Here is a 12,133-nt window from a genome sequence, read left to right as displayed (position 1 = left end):
CTACAGCCACCTTCCATATATATATATATATATATACACTAACTCCATCTATATAATCTTTTTGTTCTGTTTAAGGATGAAATAATGTGAACCATCTGTGGTTGAAAACATGTGAGCGGCTTCAAGGGGAAGTGTTTTGGTTGCAATGCCAACAACGCTCACATGCTCTGTGTAACCCACTTCTTAGCTGGGCGCCTCCGTCGTGTTGGATCACATTTCAGTGTTCAGCATAAATGGGTGTTCAGCAGAGCCACATCAAGCCGCAGCTGAAGAAAGGCCATCCACCATTTGCAATATTGTCACAATATAAAAGCTAAGTAAATGTGGTATTTTTCCCTTCTTGGGCCAAGTTATAAACATTGGAGCTGGATCAAATACACCTTTACATGTCAAGGACAGTGTTCTTCTCATGAGGCTTATTGCATGCCCGGTGGTGTGACATTTTTTTTTTCTCTCTCTCCCAGGCGTGTTAACTGTTAAGAGAATCTCGGCACCATTATAGCAAGCTCCTCCAATCAATGTTAAGGCAGCTATGGCAACGTGTTCCTTCAGCCTCGTGGAACGCTGTGATCCTGATGTTTTGGAAATCACTGTGACACTCTACAGAGCAACGAGGAACTCATCTATCTGCACTCTCAAATCAACCAGATTCTTGGCTGCATCAAGATATTGAACTGAGGTCGCTTTTAAAGGGCGCAGTTGCTTCAGAAATCAAACCAGGGTTATCCAAAGTGTGGCCCAGGCGCCATTTATGTAGATAGATTAGATAGATTATGTAATAGATGAAAGATGAAATATTAGGAGATTGTCATTGATATTAGGGCTAAAGAAAAAAGTTGCAAGTTTTATGAGAATAAAGTCCTCAAATTATTATAGGATGGAATGGAATGGAATGGATGGAATGGCCTTTATTGTCATTATACAAGATGTACAACGAGATTGGAGAGCTTCTCCTTTCAGTGCAGTAGTCAAGTTAAAAAAAAAAGTATATAAAAGTAGAGTAAAAAAGACAATTTAACAAGATATATACAAGATATATTCAAGATATCCGAAATATACACAGGAAAATAGTCAAAAAGCCTGTAGCGTGTGAACATTGTGTATAATTCATGGTGTTGTATTAGTAACAAAATGGTTAGTTTCATGTAAAACAACATTTTTCGTGTGTTATGTTGTGGCATGGTTGTTTAGATATTTTGGCTAAATATACTGTATATGGCTAAGTTTGTATCAATATGCTTGAAATGTATCTTTTCACAAAAAGCTTATCTATTTATATTGCTGATTACTAAAGAACAAAGTAGAAACAAAGTTTTTCTGATGAAAGACGAGAGTCTAATCTTTCTTTTGGTACATTATGTACCAAATGTACGTTTACTACATATAGCCCTAGAACACAGCCTTGAAAAATCAATCTAAATTGTCAAAAAGGGCCAGTACTGAGAGGGATGGCTTTTAAATAATGACTCAGATTGAATGAGTTAAAAAAAAAGATTATTTCCAGAACAAATATTATAAGAAACAAACAAAGTTGCAACATTTGGAAAACTTGATTAGCAACGGCAAGTGTAGGCACCAGCAAGGCTTTTGAGCTAGGGAGAGATTTACCAAACCGGCAGAACCTTTTCACAGGCAGTAAAACACTGCGGATTTTCTTCTTCTGGAATGCTGATTAGATGTTTTCTGGCCTTGTTAAATTAGGTCAGACAGGTTCTCTGAAAAACACAGCACATGAAAGGCTGTAATGCTCCTATGTGTCAACTGAGTAATACAGTGTGCAAAATCTCGGTGAAATTTTGGAGGAAATGTTTGACAAAAGCCAAATCATACGGAAATGTTCAAATAAACATATAAGAATGGAGCAAAGTAAATCCATTTTGTGAATGTGACTAAGTGCATTCACGCATCAATATGGGGAAAAGCTTTCGGGTTAAATCTTAGACTGAACACAAAGCAGCAAACTATCAGTACAGACTAATAGGACAACGAGGCAGAGTGAAAGCGGATTTGGAGGAAACACGAGAACAGGGCAATCGTAGGACGAGCAAGACAACAAGTGAAAAGAACCAAGCAGAAATACTGTATATGCTAACTGACAGCAACCTTGTTCCAATATTCAATCTTGTTTTCCGTAATTGTTTGGTGGCCTCTTGGACTTCATGATCCCAATATCTGTGACACAAATAGCAAGAGTGGTCACATGCTATAATGAAAAGTTATAATGAAAACAAAGAATTGGAGACACTACCAGGCAGGTAGGATATCATATTGTTATATACATATATTCATATATACACATATATATGTTATATTCATATCTCTGATTGTTCCCAAAGACACACTGTGGCAACGAAAGACCACACTGACACCATCTTCCTGTTTTTGTCATGTGTTTTGTCACCATCTTTGATTTTCATATTTGTGTTGGCAAAATTTTTATGTCGGATTCCCTTCCTGACACAGTTATATAGATGCTGAGGTTCTCATTGGGAGTGACCAGGATGGATAGGATCAGGAACAAGTACATCAAAAGGACATTACATGTTAGAGGCCTTGGAGATAAAGTTAGAGAGGCCAGACTGAGATGGTTCGGACAGAGATAGTGAATATATTGGAGCTGCCAGGTAGGAGGCGTAGAGAAGGACCAAAGAGGAGGTTTATAGATGTACTGAAGGAGGACATGAGGGTAGTTGGTGTGAGAGAGACAGATGCCCTGTATATGCTAACTAACAGCAACCTTGTTCCAATATTTAATCTTGTTTTTCTCTTGACTATCATTGCTTTCCACTTTTCAATAATTTATTAACATGGGTCAATCTGTTTTGGCCTCCTTCAATGTGCAGAAACAACACAAACTCCAAAATAACCTCCTCTGGGGACCAGACTGGTTTACACACTATTATCAGTCTGGCCCTTTTTTCCTGCACTGGCATCAAACACACACATCATAGCTCTCCGACTGCTATCGCTACTATTTCTCATGGGGTACCTTTTCTTCATGAGCTACATTCTTCACCTCCATAACATACATTCATGATCAAATTTCAGTGCTATGCAGATAACACCCAGCTGAACTAGAACCCCCTCCTGCTTTTCAGTTCTGTACTGCACTGGATTCTCACATAGAACCGGTCCAATCTCGCACCGTAGAGATTTTATATGGTACACTTAGTACACACATTATACTAAGTCTTGTAGAAGCTGTATAGTTCAGCTATAGTAGAGCTTGACTTGTAATCTGGAGGTCCTAAAAGCAAATCCCGAGGTCCCTGATTAAGGGCAATGGTTGAATGGAATGGAGAAGCCATTTTTCGTTCATAGCCGACTGGAGTAGGCTCCTTCATACTCCACACTGCAGAGAACAAACTATAGTAATAGTGTCAGACAAATAGAAAATTCATTAATTCATTTTATACCGCTTTTTCCTCACGAGGGTCGCAGGGGGTGCTGGAGCCTATCCCAGCTGTCTTCGGGCGAGAGCCGGGGTACACCCTGCACTGGTCACCAGCCAATCACAGGGCACATATAGACAAACAACCATTCACACTCACATTCATACCTATGGACAATTTGGAGTGGCCAATGAACCTAGCATGTTTTTGGAATGTGGGAGGAAACCGGAGTAGAAGCCCTAGAATAGAACAAATAAGTAAATATACACAGATATATATCGCTTTTTCACACAGGGCTATGTAGACTTTCTGTTATAATAAAAGTATGTATTTAAAAACTGCATTTTGTGTTCAGTTGTGTTGTTATTGGTTAATATTGTTTGATGATATGAAACATTGAAGTGTGACAAACATGCAAAAAAAAGACATCAGTCAATGTGATCTTTGGCGCCCCCTGAAGGCCATAACACTCTAAACTCATGTTTGTCCAACCCACATAACTCCATACTTCCACACGTAACATATTCAGTCATGTGTCCATCATGGGAAGCTGACCTCAGCAATATTTTTCCATACAATCTCAGCACTTATTTGGTCAGATTAAAATAGTTATTTAAACAAGTTTAACAAGTGTTGAGGCTACATTTTCCTGTGGCGATTCCCCAAGTCCCCAGCACATGTTATAGCTTCAGGTATTGTATTATCATTCATTCATCCTGTTCACAGACATATGGAAGCTGGGTCCTATATGAGCACATCATCTGAGTGCCACTTGATGGTGCTACTATGCTGTATACTGAGAACAGACCGCTGTTAGCGACTGACCTAAAAGCTAACTATCTGTCTTCCCCATCATGTGCGCTTTCTGTCTTAGAGACCCCCTCACATCCTGTCAGTTAATGACTTCCTTCTCCCTCGCGCACCCCATGCATGCTGTGTGGAGTGATGAGACGTGGGCAAGCCTGCAGCCTGCCGATGACATAAGACTACTTATTGTATCGCAGCCAACCTCGATAGATGCTCAAGTCATTCCACATCAAGTGTCTGCCAACCCCTGATGCACCTCATCCTGGATCAACCCACCCGGAGCAGCTCAGTCACTTCAAGAGTGTCTCACCTGTAAGAAGCTCCAAAAGTTTCAGATTCGGATCTGATCTATGCATTCAAAGCCTGTGGAGCAATGAGTAATATGGCAACAGAAATTGTTGCCTTTCTCTTGACTGTCTCTGGATGGATTCTGGTGTCATCCACCCTGCCTACTGACTACTGGAAGGTATCCTCAGTGGACGGGACAGTCATCACGACTGCTACTTTCTGGTCCAATTTGTGGAAAACATGCGTGACTGACTCTACAGGCGTGTCCAACTGCAAGGACTTTCCTTCCATGCTGGCTCTGGATGGTGAGTTCATCTTCTTTCAGGACCTACACTATCACAGCAGAAGGTGATTTGGTGATAAACACGAGTCCATCACATCCGTCCTCTGTCTCTATGGCTGCAAGCTTACATCCAGGTATGCCGGGGCTTGATGATAACATCAGTGTGTCTCGGATTTTTTGGTGCCATACTTGCCCTCCTCGGAATGAAGTGCACAAAAGTCGGAGGCTCGGAGACCACCAAGGCTCGTCTGGCAGTCCTTGCAGGCTTTCACTTCATCCTCAGTGGTAATTTTTTTTCTGAGGAAAAAAAAACATGAGGTGTAATTGTTGAAGGGATTTCCTCTTTCCTCTACAGGCCTGTGCTGCATGACCGCCTGCTCCATATATGCTCACAGAATCACCACAGACTTCTTTGACCCTCTCTTTGTTGCCCAGAAGTAGGTCATCACGCCAACCACAAGTACTTAAGTCACCTTAAGCTCAATGATGACTTCCGACCGTCTGAATTTCACCCTGGCAGGTTTGAACTGGGAGCAGCACTTTTCATTGGCTGGTCAGGGTCTGTGCTTTGCATCCTAGGAGGTTTGATTTTCTGTCTCTCCCTGTCAGAGGGCTCCAGAGTCAGGTGAGTAACAATATGACCCAGTTCTAGGTAACAAATTAGTCTTTAAATCCTTCTTACACGCCTTTCCATTGTATGAAAATGTATTTGTGTACACTTGTCAGGTTAGAAATTGCTATAAAACTTTATTATTCATATACCCGATCTTACTGGACAATTTTGACAGAGTACGATAAAACAGACATGTCTTCTCTTCATTGGTGGCTCCAGCTTAAAACCAGCATTAAAGTAGGTAAAGTGTACATAGAGGATGAATCATGATGACTTGTTGCTTTTAACAGAGGCCGTCACTCATCGATCGGCGCTGCAGCATTTGCACACACGCGTGGCGAGCACAGCAAGGCAGCCAGCAGCCTTCAAAAAGATCTGCCACAGTCATGCAGGCAGTTTGGAAGGAACGCCTATGTGTGAAATTATCTTCATTTTAAAATTATGGCTGACTGTGAGGAGAAATGTTGTAAATATGCAGGCATTTACAGGTCCATCTGTAGTTTTTTGGTTGTTTTTTTTTAGGCAAGAAAAATGTATTTTCCACAAATCTGCATTTAAACTCTGGTTATTTTAATACACAGAGTGATGATTACGAGGTGTTAATTAAAAACGGAATATGACTTCAAAAAGAAAGTGTTTTTGTAAAGATTATTTCTGGCTAAATTTGAAGAAAATAACATCCTCACTCGAGATGCATGTTTTGCAGTCATACGAATACAGGAGAAACCAAATAAATTATTGTTAGTGCAAAATAGCCTGCCCGTTCCGCTTTAAGAGGCAGCAGCTGTACCATTACACCACTGGGGACCGGCATAAGCAATGTACTGCAATGCAAAATTGCCCCCCCAATGGATCATTAGGCTCTACGCACATGTCCTGCATGTCGGGAGGGGCAGCCCTGCTCATCAGTCTACACTAGTTGGAGAGTGTGCTTTTATTTTGAAAGTGTCTCCTGTTAATACTTTCAAAGCGGAAAGTTGGGCTACATGAGGGGGCTTTCATGTTGTCTCCATGTAGAATGATCTGACCTCCACGGGTCACTGGGTCACATTTGAAGAGAGAGAGAAAGCAAGAGACTTGACAGGAGGTTTTCCCTCCAATCATCCATCCATCTCCACCTCTGAATTATCTTCATCAGTAGGAACTTCAATCAGTGCCCTACACGTTCGACTGCGCTGCATTGGTAAACAAGTGTCAGGTGTCCACCTCTTTGCAGAATGGTGGTATTGTTTCCAAAACTCACCATGCACACACTTAAAACTATAAAACGAAAGGATAAGAAACAAGTTAAGTGATTTAAGAGTACACTTGCAGTCACAGGACATGCTGTCAATCATTTTTGATATTTTATGTACTTTTTAATATTGAAGAGGGCTTAAACACCATTTGATATATTTTAAACAAAGTTTTTTTTTTATTTTTTTTACTAAAGTATCCATATTTCAGCTTATTCTCTTTAATTGATTTATTTCCCTGGTAACTAACTACAATTATGAAGGAGTAATTCCATTATTAATTACTACTTTTTAAAAGTAATTAGCACTAAATCATTTCTCAGTCAAACCAATTAATTTGGTTTAAAACACAAAACACTGGTTTTGATTGACACAGCCAGACAAGACTGTGATGATGGTTGTGGTTATGATTATTTTCTCTTAAAATGACCGATTATGATAAGTTTCATCCTTTTGTATTGAGTTGTGGACTCCGACAGAACAGCTTTTAGAGCTTCCAGGATCTGCACCTATTCCAGCTATATTTCCAAAATGGTCTGTTTTAATTTATTGCACCAATGGCCTGCCTCCGGGCGTGCCCAGTCCAATGTAGTAGGTAGGTAGGCCTACAGCTTGTACCCGGGGTCGCCCATATTCTCACAAGGTTCACTGTGTAACAGTGAGCCGGTGTCAGAAAAAGTATGAAACGTTCAGAACCATTGCAAATGTCTTCCAGGTCTCACTTTCAAACCTCATTATCTGAAACTTTATGATAATACGATATTCTAACAAGATTTACAGGTCAGAAATGTGGAAAAGGTATAATAGGTAACCTTTAATGTAGCTGAAGCAATCTCATACAATGATTCGGGGCATTCACACGCAATGACAGCTGACAAAGGGTTTCCTTTGAATCGCATCAACGAAGACCTGCCACCAGAGAGCAGCATTAGAACACAGTGAAACATAACAGAAGTGAGCAAACTTAACAATGCTAAACAAGTAGATTGTCTCTTGAAGTAATGCCTTCAATACATACGAATATGGAGTGAACTTACTGACTGTCCTTGCATCTACTTCAGGTCACATTCAAAATGTCCGACTGTGCTGGACTCCAGCTCATGAAAGTCACACTCACCAATTCACTGCTGATGACAGAACATTAATCAGCGTCTACACTACCTCCGCTTAAGACATTGCATGGCAGTGTGTTGGAACTATGAAAGTCCTGGCACGGTGAGGTCTTGGTGAAATAACTAATAGGCACCCTTATGCCTGGGGGTGCAGTAGGGATTGATGCCACAAGCAAGTCTTAACTTTATTGCATAGTGCATGGAACACGCAAAGGTCATTGTGGCAGAAATGTGCTTGGTTCTTGGCAAAACTATCAACAGCATGGACAATCAACAAGTAAAAGTGAAACCGATATTCAGAAGATTCACATAATCTCTTGTATCTGCTGTGCTGGCAGTCCAGCGTGTGCCACAAGTCTTTCGTAATTGGAGATGAATGCTTAGATGAGCACTCTCAGCCAGATTCAAACTGACAACCCTGCGTTGTGACCATGGGAACCTGAGGGAACCTCCTCTCCCACCCACATGTACACACAGAAACACCTGCAGGACAACATCACGCTCTGTATTTGACTCCTTAACTGAGCAGTTGTTGGGATTTGGATGAAACAGTGAAGACCTGAAGCGCCTGAAGACCAGGGATGCGGATCCGCGTGGTCCAGATCTGGGGCTTCTTGATGACTGTGATGGGGTGGATCTTCGTGGCTTGCACCATGGCCATGGAAGGCTGGAAGATCACCTCAGTGGGAGGAATGGGAGGCTCCTCCATTTTAAAGGTGGCCTGGTACTGGTCCAGTCTGTGGAGATCTTGTTTTACAGATTCGACTGCTGTTAGCAACTGCTACGACTACCCCGTGCTCTGGTCCGTTGAGGGTAGGTACCACTGCGTGTGAGAAAGACCAAACTCACCTTGAACCTGATAGCTCAGTCATGTGTTTGCCTTGCTGTGTTACTCCAGGCCACATCCAGATTGTGCGAGGCCTGCTGATGGCTGCTCTCTCCCTGGGGATGTTGGGCTTTGTGCTCAGCCTGATGGGCATGGAGTGCACCTTCATTGGGGGAAAAGACAGGTCAAAATATAAGAAGATTTACACTGGCGGTTGGTGCCACATAATCAGCGGTAAGGCCTTATCTGAAGATAAACTGTATAAGACTCAATTTACCTGGGGGCCACTGGAGCTAGGGTCTGGGCAAGGCTGGGTCGCATCAGGTTTTCCAAAAAAACCCCACCAAAAAAGCATTTATTAAAAACAGAAAAATATACAAACTTTTTCAGTGCTTTGGTTCCGATTTTCTACAAGAAAAGCTCTGATAAAACATTCCACTGTTCTCAAATATCTTAATTTTTATTTTTCTGCACAAAATAAGATGAAAAATAACTAAACAAATCAAGAACAAAAAAATCAATCAATCAGTAATAAATAAATAAATATAATAATAATAAAACGGCAAATAATAAAAACTTAAGAAACCACATATAGTTGGTGGGTAGACAAATTATTTTTTTTCAGATCAAAATTAACAAAGCATTATTAGAGCCCTGTAGACATGACAAAACACGACTATAGTCACATTTATACTTTTTTTATTCACAACATATTGCGCAACTGCAGGGTCTTGAGACACATGCTAACTCGCAAACAAGAGATCTAGCGACCTAAACGGTAGCCTTCAAGTTATTTCCTTTAAACTTAAATAGCCAAAAACTTACCACTTCCACATGGATAGGGAGGATAACTATTAACAGTTATTTAACCTTTAACATGAACATTAATCAAACGTAATAATTTCTTCTGGGTACATGATACCATACAGCATCCATATCAAACTTGCGCGGGCCGCACTAACATTAAACCTTCATATCAAGGCAGGGGCCTCAAACTAGTGTCCTGCGGGCCACATTTGGCCCACGGGCCACGTGTTTGAGACCCCTGGTATAAGACATGAGATTCAAAACATGACCTGCATGAAAAAAATTACATTTACAAAGATAATAGTGCTGAGTTTTGATATGAAACAATTTGTGGCTGCCTGGTATTAAAAGACATTTTAGTATTTAACTTCTTCAGGATATAATATTAATAGCATAATGATAATATTTACACAACGTTAAAGTGGACCTATTATGCTTTTCCCACTTTTCTGACCTATAAATTTAGTTAGAATGTTCTATTCCAAACTATTATTTTCCTAAGATTGTACATATGTACTGTACATAAGTGTGTTTAGTGAGTGTGTGACTTCTCTATTTGTGCATACGCAGGTTTACTGTCCACAAGTGGATATGCTGTTTATGCACAATACGTGTCAGGAGAATACTTCAACCCAAACTTTGATGGACTAAAGTAAGTCAACAAGCTGCAAATGCGATTTTAAAAGAATATGACTTTTTAAACCATCCCCAATCGACCTTAGGTATGACCTTGGTACCCCACTGTTCCTTGGGTGGGTCGGCTCTGCTTTTCAAATGAGCGGTGGTGTCTTCTATATGTGGTCGGCTTGCAAGCCGCTCTGTGGACAAGAACAAACGTGAGTCAAGTCCATCCAACATCCAACACTTCATGGACACATCTTAACTAGTGGCACTCATGAGTTATTCTATTTATTCCAGGGTAATCATCCGACCACTACCAGACCCAGAACAGGACCCTAAAACCAAGTCTACCACAGAGCTCTCCTCAGTGTCAGGAATCACCTCCAAAACCAAAGTGTCTTCTGTTTCTGAGTTGTCATCAGAACGCTCAGACTTGTCAGCCATCTCCTCAGCATCAACATCTGGAAGCTCAGTCGAGTCCGAGCGCCCATCGAGGACCAAAAGAACGGCCGCTTCTGCCGCATCAGAGTCAGGTTCAGAGTCTGGCCTCTTGTCCAGGTCAAGTGTGTCAGCATTGTCAGCGTCGAGTAGCGGAAGCAGTCGGGTGCCGTCGCTTTCAGGAAGCTCAAGGACTGAGAAAGCATCCTTTCTGAAAAACTCGTACATTTGAGGTCTCAGCAGAAAGGTCCACTGTCAGTGTTGTGTGAGTCCTGGATGGTTTCAACGTATTTGCTGCATCCAATCACAGTCATTGTATTTACAAAAAAGACATACAATGCAATAAATGAAGCATGGTTGTTCTTGTAGTTTTGGTCTTGATTGCTCTTGAAAATAAATCCAGAGTCACCAACACCACAGACAAGACTAAGTTAAAATTCTTCCCAAATACACATTAACCAGCACAGGAAGCTTTCTAGTTATTCCAGAATCTGCACCTATTCAACTGTATTTCTTTAGATTTTGTGCTTCCCACAAAAACGGTCTGTTTTAATATATTCCACCCACGGCCCGCTTCCAGGCACGCCCCCACTCCGTTGTGGTTAGCCACAGTGCATGGAAGGACCGCTAACTTTATAAGAGTTGATATCAGGAACCAGGAATTCCAACCACTTGTGCCTGATGGTGGTGTCTTTAGGAATTGTAAACAAATGTGGCTTTCCCTTCCAAGGCATCACTAGCAATGTAAACAGAGAAGGAGAGCTTGGGGAAGGCAGGAAACAGAGCTTGGGGGAGGGCCACGCCACGCCCATATAAGGTCCGCTCCTCTGTGACATCACAAAGGGGCAGTTTTACCACGCCTTCTGAAACCAAGCGTTTTGAGCCATGCCAAAACAGAATATTCAAACACATCAGCTTTGACTTTGGAAAACAGTTATTGATATTTTAGTCTATTTTCTAATATGGAACAAGCAGAATCCTGCTTATTATTATGAATTATTGAATGAGATTTCATATTATTGAATACTTTCCATCACATATCTTCACGCGCTAAATGTACTGCAAAAAAGGTCAGTAAGGATAATTCACAATGCCACCTACAGAGAACATACTAACTCCTTATTTCTAAAATCACAAATACTTAAACTTGCTGATATAGTTCATCTTCAAACAGCTAAAATAATGCATAAGGCTAAAAATAACCAATTACCTAAAATGTCATCCAATACTTCTCTACAAGAGAGGAGAAATATGATCTCAGGGAAGAACTACATTTGAAACACTTATATGCTAGGACTACGTTAAAAAGCCATAGCATTTCAGTATGTGGAATCAAACTATGGAATGGATTGAGTAAGGACCTCAAACAATGCACAACGATGAGCCAATTCAAGAAACAATACAAGCAGTTGATGTTTGCTAAATACAAGGATGAAGAGTCTTGAACCAGTCATGATGTGCTATATATATCACTATATTGACACTTACTATGGTACCCATTATGTCATTGTATGGTCATATCACCTCGTACTTTGGTACGAGGTGCATTATTTAAAAAAAAAACCTTAAACTGTATTATGGAAAGCAGGAAGTGAACAAATGTAACAGTTACTGATTGTAAAAGTACCAGATGGCGGGGTAGGATTTAATAAGCTTTGCTTCTTCCTACTCCTTTTGGACATGTGGAACTGTGAACTGATTATGTGATGCA

General features: G+C 40.8%; 2 protein-coding genes across 2 annotated transcripts; both read left to right on the top strand.

Moving 5' to 3' along the window:
* Positions 1 to 4,572: 4,572 nt before the first annotated feature.
* cldn10a (claudin 10a) lies at positions 4,573 to 5,399 on the top strand. Its single transcript, XM_058051614.1, has 4 exons — positions 4,573 to 4,792; positions 4,894 to 5,055; positions 5,126 to 5,207; positions 5,291 to 5,399. The coding sequence occupies exons 1-4, from the start codon at positions 4,573 to 4,575 to the stop codon at positions 5,397 to 5,399; spliced, it is 573 nt and encodes a 190-aa protein (XP_057907597.1).
* A 2,786-nt stretch (positions 5,400 to 8,185) lies between these two features.
* cldn10e (claudin 10e) lies at positions 8,186 to 12,101 on the top strand. The gene is made up of 5 exons (XM_058051709.1): positions 8,186 to 8,543; positions 8,629 to 8,790; positions 9,934 to 10,015; positions 10,086 to 10,199; positions 10,282 to 12,101. The coding sequence occupies exons 1-5, from the start codon at positions 8,312 to 8,314 to the stop codon at positions 10,652 to 10,654; spliced, it is 963 nt and encodes a 320-aa protein (XP_057907692.1). The 5' UTR covers positions 8,186 to 8,311; the 3' UTR covers positions 10,655 to 12,101.
* Positions 12,102 to 12,133: the final 32 nt, after the last annotated feature.

The sequence above is a fragment of the Doryrhamphus excisus genome, chromosome 16, assembly GCF_030265055.1.
Source record: "Doryrhamphus excisus isolate RoL2022-K1 chromosome 16, RoL_Dexc_1.0, whole genome shotgun sequence".
In the NCBI taxonomy this organism is placed as follows: domain Eukaryota; kingdom Metazoa; phylum Chordata; class Actinopteri; order Syngnathiformes; family Syngnathidae; genus Doryrhamphus; species Doryrhamphus excisus.
This window is presented reverse-complemented; position numbering and strand designations above follow the sequence as displayed.

Excerpts from the sequence above, each read along its gene's own strand:
- cldn10e (XM_058051709.1), top strand. The coding sequence starts at position 8,312 with ATGCGGATCCGCGTGGTCCAGATCTGGGGCTTCTTGATGACTGTGATG. Across the intron at positions 8,791-9,933 it reads TTGGTGCCACATAATCAGCG|GTTTACTGTCCACAAGTGGA; the intron begins GTAAGGCCTTAT and ends GTGCATACGCAG. Across the intron at positions 10,016-10,085 it reads CCAAACTTTGATGGACTAAA|GTATGACCTTGGTACCCCAC; the intron begins GTAAGTCAACAA and ends AATCGACCTTAG.
- cldn10a (XM_058051614.1), top strand. The coding sequence starts at position 4,573 with ATGAGTAATATGGCAACAGAAATTGTTGCCTTTCTCTTGACTGTCTCT. Across the intron at positions 4,793-4,893 it reads TTCCATGCTGGCTCTGGATG|CTTACATCCAGGTATGCCGG; the intron begins GTGAGTTCATCT and ends TATGGCTGCAAG. Across the intron at positions 5,056-5,125 it reads CTTTCACTTCATCCTCAGTG|GCCTGTGCTGCATGACCGCC; the intron begins GTAATTTTTTTT and ends TTTCCTCTACAG.